Here is an 18,452-nt window from a genome sequence, read left to right as displayed (position 1 = left end):
TTTAACAGACTCCCTGGGTGAGTCTAATGCACATAAAATCTAAGAACTGCCAGTTCAGAGGCTGGTGGAAAGGATGATGCTGGGAGGCACCTCGGAGGCTGTTTTGCTCATCTAGTAGCAAGCTGAGGGTGGCCCCAGTGAAGGTATTGACCCTGAAAGGAAGAAGCAAAGGCAAGAGACGTCATGGTGGTTCTGTGGGACTCTAGCTAATTGAGTGGTGTTGTGGGGCTAGGTTGCTGGGGTCGAGGGGACTCTACCACGGCAGCCAGGAGTCTGGCTTGGGGAGTTCAGTAGACACTTCATTCATGCATGCATTCATTCACATAAATGTCTCATCTCCTTCTGGGATAAGTCTGCCAAAGGTGGAAGTAAATTCTCAGAACACAGACTGGGAAGTCAACCATGTGGGGCTAGTGGCTCCCTGGGTCTGAAGAGAGAGACCAACGGAAAGTGCTCAGAGCGAGAAGGGAAGTGGGACAGGGCCCAGGCAGCAGGACAAGCTGGGGGCAGAGCAGGAAAGAGACCAGGCTGGGAGGAGTCATTGAAGGGCATGGACATCACTGGAGGTAGCCAACAGGCCCACTGGATGCAGTGTCCTGCCTAAGAGTGGACCTGACGGTCTGAGGCCTGTAAGAGACCTGTCAGAAGCCACCATCTGGGGACTTTGTGTTCCCTGCTGGAGAAGCCCTGGTTTCCGGACAACCAGGGCTCCTTGGAGCAGTGGAAGCTGCTCCAGACCAACAGCCTGTGAACTTGTTTTGTTTGGCCCAACCCCTGTTTTTAGATTTTTAAATTTATTTACCAGTGTTTTAAAACTAGGCAATTTCATGTAAACTTCCAGCCCCTCTTTGAAAAACCAGACTCTCCAGCAACCTGAGGCCCACAGTGCATTACAGGGGCCGCTGGCAGGAGCCAGGGAGCTGAGTGGGGTCTGCCTCCCTGGGCGGGGGTAGTGCTCTCCTGGTCGCCACAGCGCCCTCCTGCCTAGTCCCTCTCAGCTTCTGAATTTGTGCCCTGTGGTGCAGATGGAAGAGAGAGCCAAAGAAGAAAATCTGGGCAGACAGAGGACAAGGGGCCACGAAGGAGACAGAACAGCAGCAGCCAGGGGGTGGCCTGCGGACAGGAGTGGTCTGGAAGCCAAGGGGGCAACCTGCTTAGAAGTTGTCAGGTGGGGAGCTGAGGAGGCCTGCTTAGCCAGCTCTGTCTGTGTGAGAGAGGGAGAGACGGAGGGGAGAGAGGGAGAGATGTGGGGAGAGAGGGAGAGACGGAGGGGAGAGAGGGAGAGATGTGGGGAGAGAGGGAGAGACGGAGGGGAGAGAGGGAGAGATGTGGGGAGAGAGGGAGAGATGTGGGGAGAGAGGGAGAGATGGGGAGAGAGAGGGAGAGATGGGGAGAGATGGGGAGAGAGAGGGAGAGATGGGGGAGAAAGGAGAGACAGGGGAAGGGGCGAGAGAGACGGAGAGACAGGGGAAGGAAAGAGGGAGAGACGGAGGGGAAAGAGAGAGAGAAGGGGGGAGGGGGAGAGAGAAAGAGCGTGCATAGTTTCCCTGGGAACTCTCCACCTGCAGAGCTATCATGTTTCTTGTGGCCCCGATCCCCTATATCCCCCTCCTTTTTCTGTGCTGCTTTTCGGTCTGATATCCGCTAAGAAAGAAAACAACAATGCTTGATAGAACAGTGAGTACATTATCACAGAACTGCCTCTGAGTAGGCAAGCGAAGAGCCCTGACAGGTGCCAGGGTGCTGTGACACCTTCCTAGGTGGTTCAGACCCTCGTGTCCTCAGTCCTGCTCACTCTTGTAGATGGCCATTAGCATTTGTGGTTTCGCCTCTTTGCAGAGACCCCTGAGATCTGTAGTACATGGTGACAGTGACTCTGCTGAGGCACACATCTGGATGAAAGTAGCGGGAAGTGAGGTGCTCAGCTGCTGAGGAAGCCAGGTCCTGCCACACAGCCAGGGGAGGTGGTTGTCCTCTGTGCTTTGTCCTGTGTACGTTCAGTGGAGAAAAGCACAGAGTGGTATGTTTGAATCTGGGGATGTGTGAAGATCTCAGTATGCTTCATGGAAAAGGTTTGGGGATGTAAGCCCTTAGAATGCCCAGGGTCTAACGGACTGTGTCCTCTATCCTAAAAGCCCCAGTGTGCTTCCTCCTGGGCTTTTATTATGTTGAGCTGGAGACAAAAAGTATGAGAAATTGAAAGTGAAAGTTTACAGTTTTTAACCTAAGAGTTCTGTCATATTGCCATCTCATCACTGTGACCAAAGTTTTAAATTTTGTATTTTTTTATTAATTTTGGTCTTTTTCTTAACGATTTTACTTTCTGTGTAATTTCTGGGAGTTTTAATTTTGCTTTTCCTCAGAACACTTTATGTCCAGTTGTCACATAGAGTTAAATATCTACAGGTGAAAAAAAAAAAAACCACCATAGATGAGTGACAAAATTAAATCTGACAAATAAGCTACTGTCACAATTTCTTAAGCTCATGTTGTAGATGCATTGGAGTGAGAAAGTGAGAGTATCATGTAGCAGGTTCTTCTGCAAGCTGAGAATGCACACATTTATGTCTGTGGGTCATTTCTAGTTTTCTTTCAGGGTGGAGCTAGATAATGGCCTCACCCCCTTCCTCCCTCCTTCCTTCCCTCCCTCTCTCCCTTTCTCCCTCTCTCCCTTTCTCCCTCTCTCCCTCCTTCCCTCTCTCCCTTTCTCCCTTCTGCCCTTCCTTCTTCTTAGTTCCTTATCTTAAAGAAGTTCTTATCAATAATGAGATGAGGGGATAGAGATATCTGTTTAAAGATGTTTACTGCAGCATCATTTGTAATAGGAAACAAAGGAGAAGGCAACCAACTTGTACAACAGTAAATACCCCATTACCTCATGATCACGTAGACCTGTCTCTATTGACTTCGAAGGTTGTGCATAATATATTAAATTTAAAAATAGTACCTTTAGATGGGGGGGGAGAGAGAGAGAGAGAGAGAGAGAGTGTGTGTGTGTGTGTGTCTTGAGTCAGCAAGAGCAAATACTAGCATGGCTAGTTAGTAAAAATAGAAAGCATCAGTAGAAGTATTCAGTGAATTCAGGAGAGTGCCTGTAGATCTCCAAGATCCACTGAAGAGATGAACAGAATAGAAAGCCACAGGATTTACATGGCTGTACCCACTGCAGGGAGAGCACGAGGCCAGCTGGAGTCTGACAGGCAGAGTGTGCACCCGCTGAGCGAAGCCACCCAGCACAGACCCCACTCACTCCCTGTTGTCTTGGCAACAGGGCTCTGGCCCCATGCTGATGACATTAAAAGGAGGAAGCCCACCTTGAAATGAAGTGAATACTGATCAGAGGCAGAGCCCTGTCACGTACTAGCAGCCTCACCTTGCGAGAGGGAAGAAAGAGGCTGATCTAAAAGAGGCTACAAGGGCAGAATCTGAATCCTGTACACGAGGGTGAAATAGGGCAGGCACCTGGGAGAGAGCTCTGGGACTCCCTCACCATCCTAACCTCACTACCATCCTGCCCTCCTGCCAGTGTGGCTGCCACACACACTGCAGATGCACTCTGCCTCAGAGTCATAGCTCAGGGGTGGGTTCAGATGGGAGAGGATGGGGAGGTGGGTGGGATGCGTGGCCCCTCTCTGGGATTTACCTGGCTGGAGCTTCAGCATCACCTCTTGCCTCTCTTTGCCTGTCTCTTTTCCCTGTGTCATCCGAGGGGCTGGACTCCACTGGCCAGGGGTCTGCCTGTCCACACCAGCCCTAGGTATCTACCAGAGGGTGGGGCAGCTCTTGTGGGATGTCCAGATACCTGAGAGTGCAGGTCCCACCCTGGGCCACATTCTCTCTTTCCTTGAGGTGGCCTCCCCAAAGCCCCTCACCTGCCTGGCTGTCTCTTTTGAGCCTTTACAGAGAAGGCAGACAACCCACCCACCCTCAAGGACAGCTTGCTGGTTTGGTGGCCTCAGTAGGTTGCAGACCTTTGAGACACAGGAAACTTATTTGCTCCTCTGGGGAGAGAGAACAATGTCCTTGGGCCTTAGTGACCATCCATCACCATTCCCACCAGAGCAGGGACAGAAGCACATGTTTAGCCTCTGGCAGGGCACATGGATACTTAAATACACTAAAATATTCCTTGGGGTTCTCTGGGTGGTAGGATTTATGGGTGATTTTCCTTTTCTTTTTATACTTTAGTGTTGAATGGCTATTTTAGGATGAATTCGTGTTTTTATGAAGCCTGAAGATCCCTTTTTATTTTGAAAAAAGAAAATGTGTTCATCTCGTCTTTAGTGTTGAAATTGAAAACCTGTTTCCAGGTACATTGTGTTCTTAGCCTGAACCCATGGACTTCTGCGTTGTCCCATGGGGTTTCAGGGGTCCAGTAAACCCCCAGAAGTCAAATTCACAAGACTGTATTTAAGGTACTCTTTCAGAGATAAGGATCACTAGTTTTTATCAGATTCTCAAAGATGAGGGTCATAACCTTCATGACCCAAAAAGGTTAAGGAGACAGGTTCTTTTCATGGTTCTTTTTGAAGGCCTGTCCTGGAAATCTCTTATTTCTAGCTTCTGTCTTGATGTGGAGTCTGGTGTTGGCATCATCTAATCCAATGGCCCTGTTAGGGTAAGGCCATTTACCAGCAGCTCCCAAAAGAGTGTGGGGTTTCCCCAACCCTCTGAGAGGCTGCAACTGGGGCTCAAGCCAAGGCCACAGGGGAGCCCCCGCATGCCCTAGCAATGGGTGGACTTAGGTCCCGGAGGCAAATGTCAGAGGAAAGGGTCAGGGAGGGAGGAGATAGAGCTTGCAAATAGCCCAGGGAGCAGAGCTCCAGGCTGATAGGATATGCCCAGCCCTGAATTCTGCTGGAGTTCTCCGGCTCCCTGAATGCTACCAGGCGTATCAGAAGCACTTAATAAATTCTTACCTAATGTGGTTCACCATGAGGCAACATTAAGAATGAGGAAAACAAGAAAGGTTGGTGTATTGCGGCTCAAAGTGGATAGATCAAAATGGGAAAAGCGGATTCAACTGTTTGATCAATCTCATTTATATAAAACCAAGTGTCTCAGAGTCTACGAATGTGGGCTTGACTTCTCCCATTTCACCTGTATAACATGATTCCCACTCCGGCCTTTAAAAGCAGATGATGAGAGGCAGATAACAACTGTGGGCTCTTCGTTGTGGTTCTGGTTTTCATTTGACAGTTACGGTGCACTTTTAAAATTCAGTACAGGTTAGAGACAGGGTGGACATTTAAGATAATTTAGTGGGTTGAGGAGCACTAAGGGGATTGTGGGAATTGACAGAGCGAGTCATTATTCCTTGGCAGACCAGTGAAGGAGAGAGAGAATTCAAGAGACTTTCAGTTTATTTGGGGGAGAAAATTGGAGAAATTAGGTGGCAGGACTGGGGGTGTTTTAGCTTATGAGAAGGCACTATCTCAGATAAGCTGAATGTATTTAAGGGAGCCAGAAAAGCTGCTAAAATTGGAGTGGCCGAGAGGAGAAGGGAGATTGGCTGGTTGTACTTTTGTGAAGGGGTGGACACAGGGGTTTAATAATATCCCTTCCAGATCCCAAGTTGAAGGGAATGCCTTTTAAGAGCCTGAAAGAAACAGGAATAATCACATCCAGGGGATGGATGCAGAAAATAGCATTCATTCATTCATTCATTCATTCATTCATTTATAAGATGGGGTCTCACTCTGTCACCCAGGCTGGAATGCAGTAGTGTGATCAGGGCGCTCTACAGCCCCAAATTCCTGAGCTCAAGCGATCCTCCTGCCTCAGTCCCCCGAGTAGCTGGAACTCTAGGCATGCACCACCATGTCCCGCTCACTTTTTTAAAAATTGAAAATAGCATTTATTGATTCCTTACCAGAATCCATTCACAGGTGGTATCTCATCATCATCGTTACCACCCTGATCTGTAGGTATCATCACCTTCATTTGACAGATGAAAGAAATGAGGCACAGAGAGCAGGGATACTTGCCCCAGGTCACACAGCTAGGAGATAACAGAGCCAGGGCATGAACTCACATCTTTGTAATACTATAGCTCATTTGCAGCCCCCAGCCCCAGGCTACCTCCCTGCATTCAGAACCCTGGTAGCAGGGGCAACTGAGGATGGACTTCAGTGGCATTCCAAGGAAAAAGTGACTATAATACCCTAAGGAAGTGACTAGCCCAGTGCTGAAGTCCCAAAAAGGACAAGGCAGACCCTGGAGCTAGGAAGGTAGAAAACAGATAGTGGAGCTGGACCTTGGCCCCGAGAGGTTCTTTGCTGGTGTTGTCAGTGGGGTGACTTGTGTGGCAGGTGAGCCCACAGCAATGGAGACAGAGCTGAGCCAACACTTTAGCCTCATCATGCTCACATTTCCCGGGAAACTCTGGGTCCCTGATACCCAGCTGTAATCTGCCAGGTGTCTGTGTAATCAGGTGATTTGGCTGTCACACAGCATGAGGATGGCAGGAGGGAGGGGTTTGGAAGCCATCTGAGTGCCACTGCAGAAGTGTCTTCCACATGGGACAGCCTGTCTTTCCCGGAAAAGTCCCTTATTGGCACAGCTGCCTAGAGTCAGATCCCCATCCCTGGGCTGGTTAGCACGGTGGAGACATGGTCCTGGAGGAGCAGCATGGCACCCCCCACCGGGCCATGGGGTTGGCATGAGAAGAGGAGCTATTCCCAAAGGAGGATGGGTCTGTCTCCACAGAAGGAAGTGGGAAGAGATGAGCTGACCTAGGGATGGGGCCCTTCCTTGTGCTCCATTAAAGTCAGTTTCAAGGCACCTGTGAGGAGCTTGCATACAGCAGTTTCCTAAGGCACGAAGAAGCCCATGTATGCAGGTAGATTTCTGTCCTCGGCCCTATCCCAGAGCCTTGGTATAGGGAGGTGACCTGGAGATCAGGGAGGTTGGCTTGGCACCCTATGGGAAAGAAACTGGTGTGTCCTTGTGCAAGTCAAAGTAACTCCCAGATAATGAGCTAGCAGCAAATGCTTGGCTATAACTTTATCTGCTGCCCCTATGGGTTGTTGAGTTTCAGGGATAACTAAGGTGCCCTGAGGTTCAAAGGCCAGACAGGGGCTTGTGGCCTAGCAACCTGTACTCTTATGATCCGACTCTGACCCTGACCTTTTCCCTCCTTTTTTCTGTTCCATGGAGACCATCAATGGAATAAACAAAAATCAAAATGAGCAAATCATCGTTAGATGAAACATGTCTCTAGACAAGTTTCTAGTGTTGGCTGCTAACCAAAGTCTAATTGATTAGGTCATGTTTTGCTTAAAGCTGTTATTGACCCTTCCTGGGCTCTCTAGAGGGACAGAACTCACAGGCTCTCTAGAGGGATATATATACATACATATATATATATATGGGAGTTTATTAAGTATTAACTCACATGATCACAAGGTCCCACAATAGGCCATCTGCAGGCTGGGGAGCAAGGAGAGCCAGTCCGGTTCCAAAACTGAAGAACTTGGAGTCCGATGTTCAAAGGCAGGATGCATCCAGCACAGGAGAAAGATGTAGGTGGGAGGCTAGGCCAGCCTCTCTATTCATATTTTTCTGCCTGCTTATATTCCAGCTGCATTGGCAGCTGGTTAGACTGTGCCCACCCAGATGAAGGGTGGGTCTGCCTTCCCCAGCCCACTGACTCAAACGTTAATCTCCTTTGGCAACACCCTCACAGGCACACCAAGGAGCAATACTTTGTGTTCTTCAACCCAATCAAGTTGACGCCCAGTATTAGCCATCATCTCTGGTAACTTCCCAATATTTCCTTTGTATCCATATCTTCACTGCATCATTTCCATACCTGCACGCCCCAACCAGCAACCAGGCAGTGCAGGGGGCCCCGTGACTGAGAAGGCTATTTTCTCCTTATGGTCCATGTGCTTTCTCCCCCACTTTTCTTATTCGATGTCTGACTGTCCCCTACAACTGGATTGTAAACCCGGTGAGGGCAGAGACCTTGTCCATTTTATTCTCTGAAGAATCCCCAGCATGTGCTGCATGCATGTTGGATGGCCGGATGGACAAATGCATGAATACCGAGCTTAGTGGGTGAGCAGGCCTGGGCTTACAGGCTGTAGGACTTTGGGTAACTCCCTTGACCTGCCTCTGCCTGAGGTCTACTATCTGGCTGATGGATACAACTCTAGGTTGAGATCCAAAGCTGGGCAAAAGCAGAGAGAGGATCAGTTTGGCTTGCATCCTAGCTATAGCTATGGGACTGTTTACTAGTAATACACACGGAGTCATCCACTGTGCGTTTGGGAGATGGGGTGGGGAAGGGTAATGGGAAGGGAGCCTGCATGGGATAGCATCTGGTTGTTTTACTCATGATTCTAAGAAATTTGTTGGTTGCTTTTGAGAGGGAGGGTCCCAAGGAGATGCTTTAGAGGTCATGTTCTATGTTCTCTGCCATTTCTTTGAAATTGCGACCTTATCGGCATCTTTACACATGAGGGTTGTAGATGTGTGGACAGGATGAAAGTGATCGTAGATGAGATGAGCAGAGAACGCCACCATATAAGAGAGGCTCATTTCCAAAGGTAGCTTATGGAAATGTGCCCTCCTACTTGGTAATCACACCACAGAGAAATTGCATGCCTATTGGTACGGAGTTAATCATCAGTAAAGGATATCTCATATCATGTTATTTATGTTGGTCCTGGTGGCACAGTGGCCCCAGGGCACTCATTTAGATTCATGGGTTTTCCCACCTACATAAAGAAACTTGTTATCCTTCCATCTATTTATCTGCCCACTATTCTTTCTGATGCCCCCACAGCCTCTTTCTCTTGCCCTGTGACATCTGAGCTGCTGTCATCTGCTTGAGGTCAGCAGAGTTTCTAATTGTCGCACAGGCCAGCTAGAGGCACGGGGGGCCTGGGCAGAGCCTGCTGGGAGGAGCAGTGTCCTGGAGCAGTGTCTACCCCAGCCCCTGGGTCTGTCCCTCAGCTCCCTTTATCTAGATGATCAGGGCAAGCCTCAAGAGCTGATGTGGTGAGTAGCACCACACCAGGGCAGAGGCGGCCTGCAGCCTGGGGTCTGCTCCTCCAGGCCCCTTCCCAGCCTTCCTTCTGGAGCCCAGCCTGTACATCGACCCTGGTGAGGCCATCCTGACCAGGCCTTACGGGACCCGAGGCATATCCTGAGCCAGCTTGCTGACCCTCATCTGCCGTGTTTGGCTGTGCTTCACAGCCTCCCCTCTGCTCCTCTCCTCTTCCCCTCCACACAGCCAGCTTCATCAGCCTTTCAGGCCCAGCTAGGTGTCTCTTCTGGGAAGGCTGTCTTGGATGCCCCTCACCCCAGACTGGCTCAGCAACCCTCAGTGCTCCACATGAGGAGTCCATTAGATATTTCCTCAAAAGCATGGAGCACAGCATCTGGCCCAGTTCAGCAGGTATTTTTGGAAGACCTATCCTCTTGTCAGTCAGCAGGGGACATAAATGTGAAAGAGGCACAGTCCTAGCCCTTGATGGCAGGGTGACAAACTGGGACACTCCTGCTTGCATATGCTATGCTGTGAGCCATGGCGGCAGCAGGAACTGGGTAGGCTCATAGAAGAGGGATATGGGAACTGTCTGGGGATTCAGGGTGGGCTTCCTGGAGGAGGTGATCACTAGGACCAGTTACAGTGTTGGCCAGATTTCAGGAGCAGAGGGTGAGGGTAGAGTTACCAGCAAACAGCGGAGCATAGGTGAGAAACATCCTGTGGGGTGGGGTGACTCAGAGCAACTCAGAACAGTGAGAACCAGGTTGGGACTGGGGTCAAGATGGAACTGGGGTCAAGACTTCTCCTCACAGCTTCTATGGGTCAGGACCTGTTTTGAATGCCTGGTATTGGGAGAGCCCCTTGTGGACTGATGCCATGTCCTGGTGACTCAGGGAGGCACAGATAGTACAGGGTGATCTCACATTCTGAACTAGTGGACGAGGTTGACAGGCCCAGATACCAGAGGAAGCAGCAGATAAAATCTTTCTGGATGGAAGGTCTCATTCTGATCTTTATCTGTGGTTTTCAAACCACTGCTTCTTTGGGTCATGGGTGTGTCATTTGCACCCGACCACCATGGTTCCCAAGTGGCAGCCACAACAGGCCTCACCCCGGGTGCTTACAGATGAACTAGCAAACTGTGGGCACTCTAGGACACCCACTGTCCTCACCTGTGCCCCTCCATTTCCGTGTCACTCATATTATCCTGTCTCCTTAGCTGCCTCTCTCCCTGGCCCAGACCGTAAGGAAGTGTGCCCACAGGCATGGCCAAGGGGCCAGGACTTGGTATATTTCACAAAAGAGCAGAATCAAGGACTGAGCCAGCCAGAAGGGCCAGGTCCCTAAGAGACGGCCTTAGCACTTTTCTATATTTCCATGCTCTTGTGCTAATCTCCCTGTAGTGAATTCCCTCTGAACACCTGGGCTGTGTTAGTCATCCTAGCACCTTCCAACTACTGGAAAGAAAGTGGCTCTAGGAGCAACCAAAGGGCTAATGTTGGGTGGGTGAATCACCAGTTCTGTATCTCTCTGATTGTTTTTTTGGTAACACAAGTAATGATGGGAAATATGTTCACTGTAAAAAAAAAAATGCATACCTAGACAGCATAGAAATACAGAAATATATATTTTTATACATATAGAATACATTAATATGTGCTTACTATAAATATATATAGTCATGTACCACATAAAGACTTCCATCAACAACAGAACACATATATGACAGTGGTGCCATATTATAATACCATATTTTTACTGTGTTCTTTCTATGTTGAGACATGTTTAGATACACACGTACTTACCATTGTGTTACAACTGCCTACAACATTCAGTGCGGTAACAGGCTGTTCCGGTTTGTAACCTAGGAGCAGCAGGCTGTTCCAAATAGCCTAGGTGTGTAGAAAGCTCTACCAGCTAGGTTTGTGTAAGTACACTCTATGATGCTTACACTATGACAAAATTGCCTAAGGACCATTTCTCAGTGCATCCCCATTGTTACGCAACTCCTGACTGTACGTATGTGTGTGTGCGAATATATGAAACAAGTAAAAATACTTTCTCACGCCCCATTCCATCCTTCCCCAGCAGAAAACCACTGCTGTGTTATGGTGGGTAACCTTCTAGACATTTTTTCTGTGCATTTACGTAATAAACCAATCCCTGTATATTTATGCATTTATGGTTTTTTTTTTCTTTACACGAAGATTATATCAGTAGCCAGTGACTTGGTGTATTCACTTCACTTAATTTATCTTTGATTCTTTTCCCTTCTTTTTAACTGGGCTAGAACGTTCCACAGCAGGGACATAACATTCTGTTCTGCTAGAAATGGATATTTAGGTTATTTCCCTTTTTTGTTATTACAAACAGCACTGCAGGGAATCTCTTTGGCCATACATTTACATTTGTGTGTGTGGGCATCGCTATCTTTATACATACAGAATGGATTCCAAGGCACAGAATAGTACACAAAATGGAATAGTACACATATTCCATTTTGATGGCTACTGCCAAACACTCCTGAAAGGCACCAATTTCCACCCTCCCCTACGACGTTTGGAAGCGTCAGGTTCTCACACCCTTCCCAATATTGAGTGTTATCATTAAAACATGATTTGCCGGTTTGATGAGGAAAAATTATTAATATAGTCTACTGTTTGATTTCTGTTTCTTTAATCATGAATAAACTTAATTATGAAAAATAATACCACATTGTTTTATATTTATCTAATCGTAAGCATCTCTTCATGTGTTTATTGGCCATTAGTATTTATTTTTCTGCAATTGGCCTGTTCATATCCTTTAATGATTTTTCAGGTGTAGGGGCTCTTATGGACTTTGGATATTAATCATTTGTTAGGTTAGTTGCTAATATTTTTCTCTCGGTGTGTTGCCTGTCTTTTATCTTTGTTTATGGCATCTGTTTGCCAAAGGGAAGTTTTAAATATTTATGCAGAAGAATTTGTAGAAGTAATTAGGGAATTTACATTGATTTAGGCTGGTGGTTGGTCCCTGTTTTAGCTATTGTTCGTGTGTATGTATAGATATTATGGTGATTAATAAACCTTTTAGAAGTTAAATAGATCTGTGAGCACACTTATTTTCATGTATTTCCCTCAATGGGCGGATGCTGAAAGTATGACTATTACTGTGTTGGGAGTTGTAGAGGATCTATGATGCTGTAAACACATTCCCTAGACATGGAGAGATTCGGGACCACTGAGATAGAAGCTGTTCACGAGGGTTAGATGGCTGAGCAGCCCCACATTTCCATTCTTACAGATTAGCATCCAAAAGAAAAAGAGCACCTCTTCTATTGTCTATATGTCACCCATCTCGAGGAAAGGGAGTCCAGTTGCCCCATTACTATCCTTATTGACTCTGGTCACATGTCCACCCCTGTCAGAGGGTAGGGACACCGTGACTGACAGTCCAGCCTGACCACACGTTGTGGCAAAGGGTCAGCTCACTAATGGAATGAGGGTGGTAGATGGACAAGCACACAGACTGCAGGACCCACACATGCCACCCCAAGACAGTGGCAGGGAAGCTGGCCTGAAGTCAAGGAGTGAGCATGAGACAGTCTTTCACCCACCACACATGCCTTGGTCATTGGCTTTCTTCTGTAAAGTGCTTTCATGGGTTAAATGAGTGATTCTGAAGGCCCACAAAGCATAAAGCAGATGATGATAAATGGGGTATGTCAGCACCCACATCTGGCACCTAGCAGGTCTTCAATGAGGGATGACGGTTTTCCTCCTTGTTACTGGAATTGAAGGGCATTAGGAAGAGGTAATCAGGTCCTAAGAAGTTAGTGTGTGAGTTCTTCCTCCAACTGCCCTGAGTGAGGCCCCTTTGCTTGGGAGGCCCCCCTGGTGTTGAGTAGATGGCAAGGAGAGGGTAGTGGCAGTGAGGAAGGGGCAGGACACACTGGGGCTCAGAAGCCCTTCTCGAATGGGAAGCTGACTTCTGCTCCACTGAAGTGTACCCTGATTCTCAGTGCAAGAATAGCTCCTCAAAGTGAAATCCAGCCCTGCACTGGGCCGTGCAGCTGGCCTGGCGCCCCAGGAACTATGCATCACAACCTGCCTTGCTTCGTTTCAGTCCACCTGATCCCGGTGTCAACAGCTAAGAATGGAGTGAGTAGCAAGAGTCGAAAGAGAATCATGCCCGACCCTGTGACGGAGCCCCCTGTGACAGACCCTGTTTACGAAGCTCTTTTGTACTGCAACATCCCCAGCGTGGCTGAGCGCAGCATGGAAGGTAGGCCTGACTGTGCCGCCAGGACAGATACGCCTTTGGGGACTAGTTATTCCAGCAGCATTGCACAGCGGTAAGTAGCAAGATGGCCAGGACCCAAGTGCTGCAGTTGCCACCAGGCTGTGCCCTTGAATGAGTTCCTGGGTCCTTGCATTCTCCTCTATAAAATGGGAGTAACTTGCAGGACTTATGCCTGGGACTGGGGAGGTTTCAGTAACTGCTCTGAACATACCACGTGGCTCATGATCAACCCACCACAAATGTTTGCCATCATCATGATCTTCAGTGAGACAGCAGCAAGGTAGAAAGGTGGCCTTGGCAGGCACTAGCGCAGCACGTTGAGACACTCTGCTTTTCAGGGTAGCCTCTTGGGACTTAGGATGTCCACAGGATGTCCTGCTGGGGTCTTGCCATGGAAGTGAGGCAATTTCTACAAGTTTTGCTTTTCTAAAAGTGTATCAGAGCATAGTGTTGAATCCTTATTGATCTCTTTGTGGCCTCCCTTGTCTTATGAAAGATTTAAAGCAGAAATCATTGTTTCTAGTATTTCCGTGGATCTCTCCCTGGTCTGTGCCTGTGAGTGAGGCCACATTAGTAGTCATGCCCACATTTCACCGGCCTCCCGTGGTTTCCAGGAGGTCTGGGACATAATCAGCCTACTCACGTTCCTCTGTCCCGCCTTGTAAGACTGTTCAGTGGCCCCCATCCAGCATGGCAGCCACAGCCCCTTCACTGTGGCTCTGCAACCCCATGGTGGCCCCTGCTGCCTCCCGCTCAGATTCCCGGCACAAACATGGCCAGGTCATCCCCTTGGCCCCCTTCTAAAAGGATTGACACCTATTGAGTGATAACCAGACAATGTGCTTCTCTCTCACAGGTCATGCCCCGCATCATTTTAAGCTGGTCTCAGTGCATGTGTTCATTCGCCACGGAGACAGGTACCCACTGTATGTCATTCCCAAGACAAAGCGACCAGAAATTGACTGCACTCTGGTGGCTAACAGGTAAATTGCACTTTTTCTAAAAGTCATTTTCAAGTATCTGTTATATCCTGTAGGATGGAGAATGACAGGATAGGTGAGTGACCTACACTTGGTGAACCATACTGTTTGCAGGAGCCTGGGCTCAGAGCAGTCCTACATGGGAGTGCCATTTTACAGTTGAAAAGACGGAGGCCCACAGAAGCAAGGACACCTGTTTGAAGCAACACAGCAGATATACTGAGCCCAGGCCAGTCTGCGGCTCACCCTCCCACCCTGATGTTTTTCACTTCAATAAACAGTAGGGACACCGTACAGCGAGCACTGAGTTAACAGTCCTCCGCCCCACTTCACCTGCTCCGTTCAGAGCAGCAGGCAAGCCCCTTAGTGTCCTCTGAGCCTCAGCCTCCTACCTCTGAAAGGGGGATCACAAGGCTCCCCCTGCAAGGTTGGGGCAAGGAGTAAGTGAAATGACACAGACAAATGCAGGTTAGCAATTGCCAGGCTATATAAATGTAAGAATTATTTTACCCTTCTAATTTTTCACAGGAGTAGAGGCAGCCTGTTCTTGGTTGAAAGCCCTTAGGATGAAAAATATTTGAACAGAGAGTGGAAATTGTATGGAAATGGCATGGCCCTAAAATTAGAGGCATAGTTAGCAATAAAATGTTGGGCTAGACCTCAGCAAATGTGTCTGGAGGCACATAACATTCTAGCAGAGTTTACTGAATGAGGTCGGGAGATGAAGGAAGTGGGGAAGACGTTATTTTGATGGAATGCTTCTGGGGTGCCAGCCTGCCCCGGGAGGGCGAGCCTGGTGAAGTCATGGATTACCTCACTACAGCCAGGGCTGTTCTTTAAAAGTGACACTTGGCAGCTCGTCTTGCAGGGCCCCTGTCACAGTGATGCCAGGACCCTCTAATGGGGCCATTTTTGGCGCTCCCATTTGAGAGGTTCAGTTCCTAGGGACCAGTTGGCCTGGCTGCCTCTGCCCTCATTTTCCTTTGCCTAGTTTTATTTTATTGAACATTCTGTATTTTTAGAAGCCACCTTAAATCCTTTGTGTAAAGAGGGTGGAGTATGCATATTTTGTTACTTAATATCATTTAATTAATGTAATCTTTAAAAACAGTAATAGTTGACTCATCATTATAAACAGGTACTTAAGAGGAAGAGTGAGCAGGAACCCCAGTGAAGGGGACCCTCTCTGGGCTGCTGACTCCCCCAGGACTGTGGGATCTGGGTCACCAGCAATACCTGCTGTCCTCCCAGGTGCTACTTCAGCTTTAAAAATTACTAAAGTTGTGACCCCTAAAAGGTGGTGCGCCCTGGAGCATGCCCATTATTCTAGTCTAGTGAAATGGAATACTGGGGCCAGCAGGCGGGGTGCAGTGAGCTGAGCCAAACACTAGCTGGCGGGCCACAAGTTTGTTGCCCCAGGGTTTCCATCCATGATGACACACCCTGTGACTCTCAAAGCCTTTGTAGTAGAAGCTGTCTCTTTGTGAATGCCATGTGCTTTATGAGGAAGGTGCTATTTTAACCCTCATAGTATTATGTTTAGCCAGCATTAAGGTTATCAGTTATTTATATGCCATATTTAGTAAATGCTTTTTTGCATTCATAAATATGAATTAAACATGCTTTTCTACATCCAAGGAAGAGAAAACATTCACTTTGATCAGCATTTATTACACAAATTTTAGTTTTATGCTTCTATCATGTGCCAGGTACCAGAAGGTAGTACACAAGCAGGCACCTACATGAAGTGAGGGGGCCAGCCCTGTGATGGTCCAGGGGACAGAACGTTCCCGATGGAGTAAGCAGCAAGTGCAGGGGGCCTGAGGCTGGAAGAACTAGGCAGATGTGAGCCACAATAAGACCAGGGTATGGCTGGGCTGGAGCAGTGAGGGAGGGAGTGGGCTTCTGAGGGGTTGCAGAAGAAAGGCCACTCCTTGGGGCTGTCCCTGCCCTCAGGGAGCCCAGCACCTTTGCAGAGACAGGCCCAGTGCCCAGGACACAGCAGCCCTCCATGAATGGTAGCTGGCACAGGTGGCAGCAGTGGTGGCAGCATTAGAGAAAGAAGAGGAAGAAATGGAAGAAGAGCAAGAAGTAGAAATGGAAGTAATTTGGGTGCCATATTAGGGGGCATGAGCCAGAAGAGGGGCAGCCTGACCCAACCTGGGGCAGGGAGGGGACACAGGGTGGCAGATCAGGGAAGGCCACACAGAGAAAGGGACCAGAAGGGTGTGAAGGAGCAAGTCAGGCAGCAGCTGGTGCTGAATGGCCCCTTGGGCGGTGAGACCAACCCGTGCAGTGTGAGGTGGTGGATAGCTTGGTACGTTGGGGCCCTCAAAGTTAGTTTCACAGGCTTGAGCAGAAAGTTAGTTTCACAGGCTCAAGCGTGGAGTGGAAAACTGGGTGGGAACGAGGTTATCTGAGGCTTTGAATAGCCAGCAGGGGAGTGTGTCCAGGCATGAAGGCAGCGAGAGAGCCAGGGAGTGAAAGGGATGAAAAGGTGAAGGTTCCTGACAGCCATAGTGTGGAAGATGAACTTGAAGCTGGTGGCAGCTAGTGGTGGTATTATTAGGATTAGTGATCCAGAGAAGAGACTTCACTTGGAGTCAGAATTCACATCCTTAAAATGCCCCACAAGGCCTGAGTGCCCTTCCTCCACCCCTTACCCGCCTGACCTTGCCCTCTGCGCTCTCGTGCTTGCTCACTCTGCTTCAGCCATGATGCTCCTAGCTCTTCTTTGCACATTCGGGCACCGTATGCTGCCTCAGGGCCTTTGCACAGACTGGTTTCTGTCTCTGGAAGCCTCTTCCCACAGATAGCTTTATGGCCAGTCCTCTTTCCTCCTTTAAGTCTTTGCTCAAATGTCACCTTCTCCATAAAACCTACTCAGAACACTCCAGTTAAAATGACAAGGTGCTCCTCCTTCCACCCTGGTCTCCCACAACCCCCTTAGCCTGCTCTTCTCTTTGCCACAGCATCTGTTACTTTCTAACCCAGACAGACAGACAGACACACACAGACACACACAGACACACACACACACACACACACAGTGTTCATTGTGCATTGTCTGTTTCCCCAGGCTAGAATATAACCTCCCTGAGGGCAGATATTTTTATTTGTTTTTGTTCACTGCTCCTGCATCCGAAGTGCCTAGGACAGTGACTGGCATATGAGTGGCGGAGTGTGATTAAATGTTCGTTGAATGAATAAATGATGGCAGCTGAAACTCAGAAAGTGGCAGCAGAGATGGAGAGTAGATGGGTCTTAGAGAAGGTTACAAGGTGGGATCAATAGGACTTGGTGGCAGGTTGAACATGGGTATGAAAGACAGGCAGGATGGGGCCCAGGTTTCTGACTGGGTGGTGGTGGGACCCCTCCCTGGAGTTAGAGAACACAGAAGGGAGGTATGGGGGAAAGTTAATACAGGCACTGGTGCTACATTTGAGCTGTCATGAAACATTCAAGAGATAGTTTCTAGTCAGTAGTAGGCTGTATAATTTTTTTTTTTTTTTTTTTTGAGATAGAGTCTTGCTCTGTCACTGGGCTGGAGTGCAATGGCGTGATCTCGGCTCGCTGCAACCTCTGCCTCCCAGGTTCAAGTGATTCTCCTGCCTCAGCCTCCTGAGTAGCTGGGACTACAGGCACATGCCACCACGCCCAGCTAATTTTTTTTTTTTTTTTTTTTTTAAGTAGAGGCGAGGTTTTACCATGTTGGCCAGGATGGTCTCCATCTCTTGACCTCATGATCCGCCCTCCTTGGCCTTCCAAAGTGCTGGGATTACAAGTGTGAGCCAGCCTAGCCTATATAATTTTGCAGCTGAGGGGCAATGGTTTGCTGGGAGAGAGAGGTTTAGTTGAGAATCTTCAGCATGTTGATGGCATTTGAAGCTGTGGGCTTATATTACAGACAGAACCTGAGAAGTGAGGGATGGGCCAAAACCAGAGTCCTGGGAAACACCAGCCTGTGGTACTCAGAGAGAAAAACGGATTTCAAGGGGGGCTAGGGATGTTGCAAACAGGGAAAAGTCAGGAGAGCAATGTTATGAGAGCTAAGGAAAGCAGGGCAATGCATCACATCAAGTAAGGCCAAAAGGTCCAGAAAGCTAAAGACTAAGAAAAGTACATTGGGCTTATCTTTCCATAACCTCATGTTATTAATATGTAAGATGATAAATTCTTTAATTGGCATG

The 18,452-nt window shown here is 48.4% G+C and overlaps 1 protein-coding gene across 6 annotated transcripts in view; it reads left to right on the top strand.

Annotated features, from left to right (window-relative positions):
• The window catches only part of PXYLP1 (2-phosphoxylose phosphatase 1), a 66,329-nt gene that overhangs the window by 33,850 nt on the left and 14,027 nt on the right, over window positions 1–18,452 (top strand). For 4 of the 6 annotated variants that reach the window (XM_025375336.1, XM_025375341.1, XM_025375337.1 and 1 more), the window contains 2 exons: window positions 13,106–13,264; window positions 14,139–14,265. In XM_025375336.1, coding sequence (XP_025231121.1) covers window positions 13,106–13,264; window positions 14,139–14,265 — 286 coding nt within the window. Of the gene's footprint in view, window positions 1–7,442; window positions 9,407–13,105; window positions 13,265–14,138; window positions 14,266–18,452 lie in introns of those variants that run through there. The other 2 variants (XM_025375339.1, XM_025375340.1) reach the window with 2 other exon arrangements.

The sequence above is a fragment of the Theropithecus gelada genome, chromosome 2, assembly GCF_003255815.1.
Source record: "Theropithecus gelada isolate Dixy chromosome 2, Tgel_1.0, whole genome shotgun sequence".
NCBI classification, from domain to species: domain Eukaryota; kingdom Metazoa; phylum Chordata; class Mammalia; order Primates; family Cercopithecidae; genus Theropithecus; species Theropithecus gelada.
This window is presented reverse-complemented; position numbering and strand designations above follow the sequence as displayed.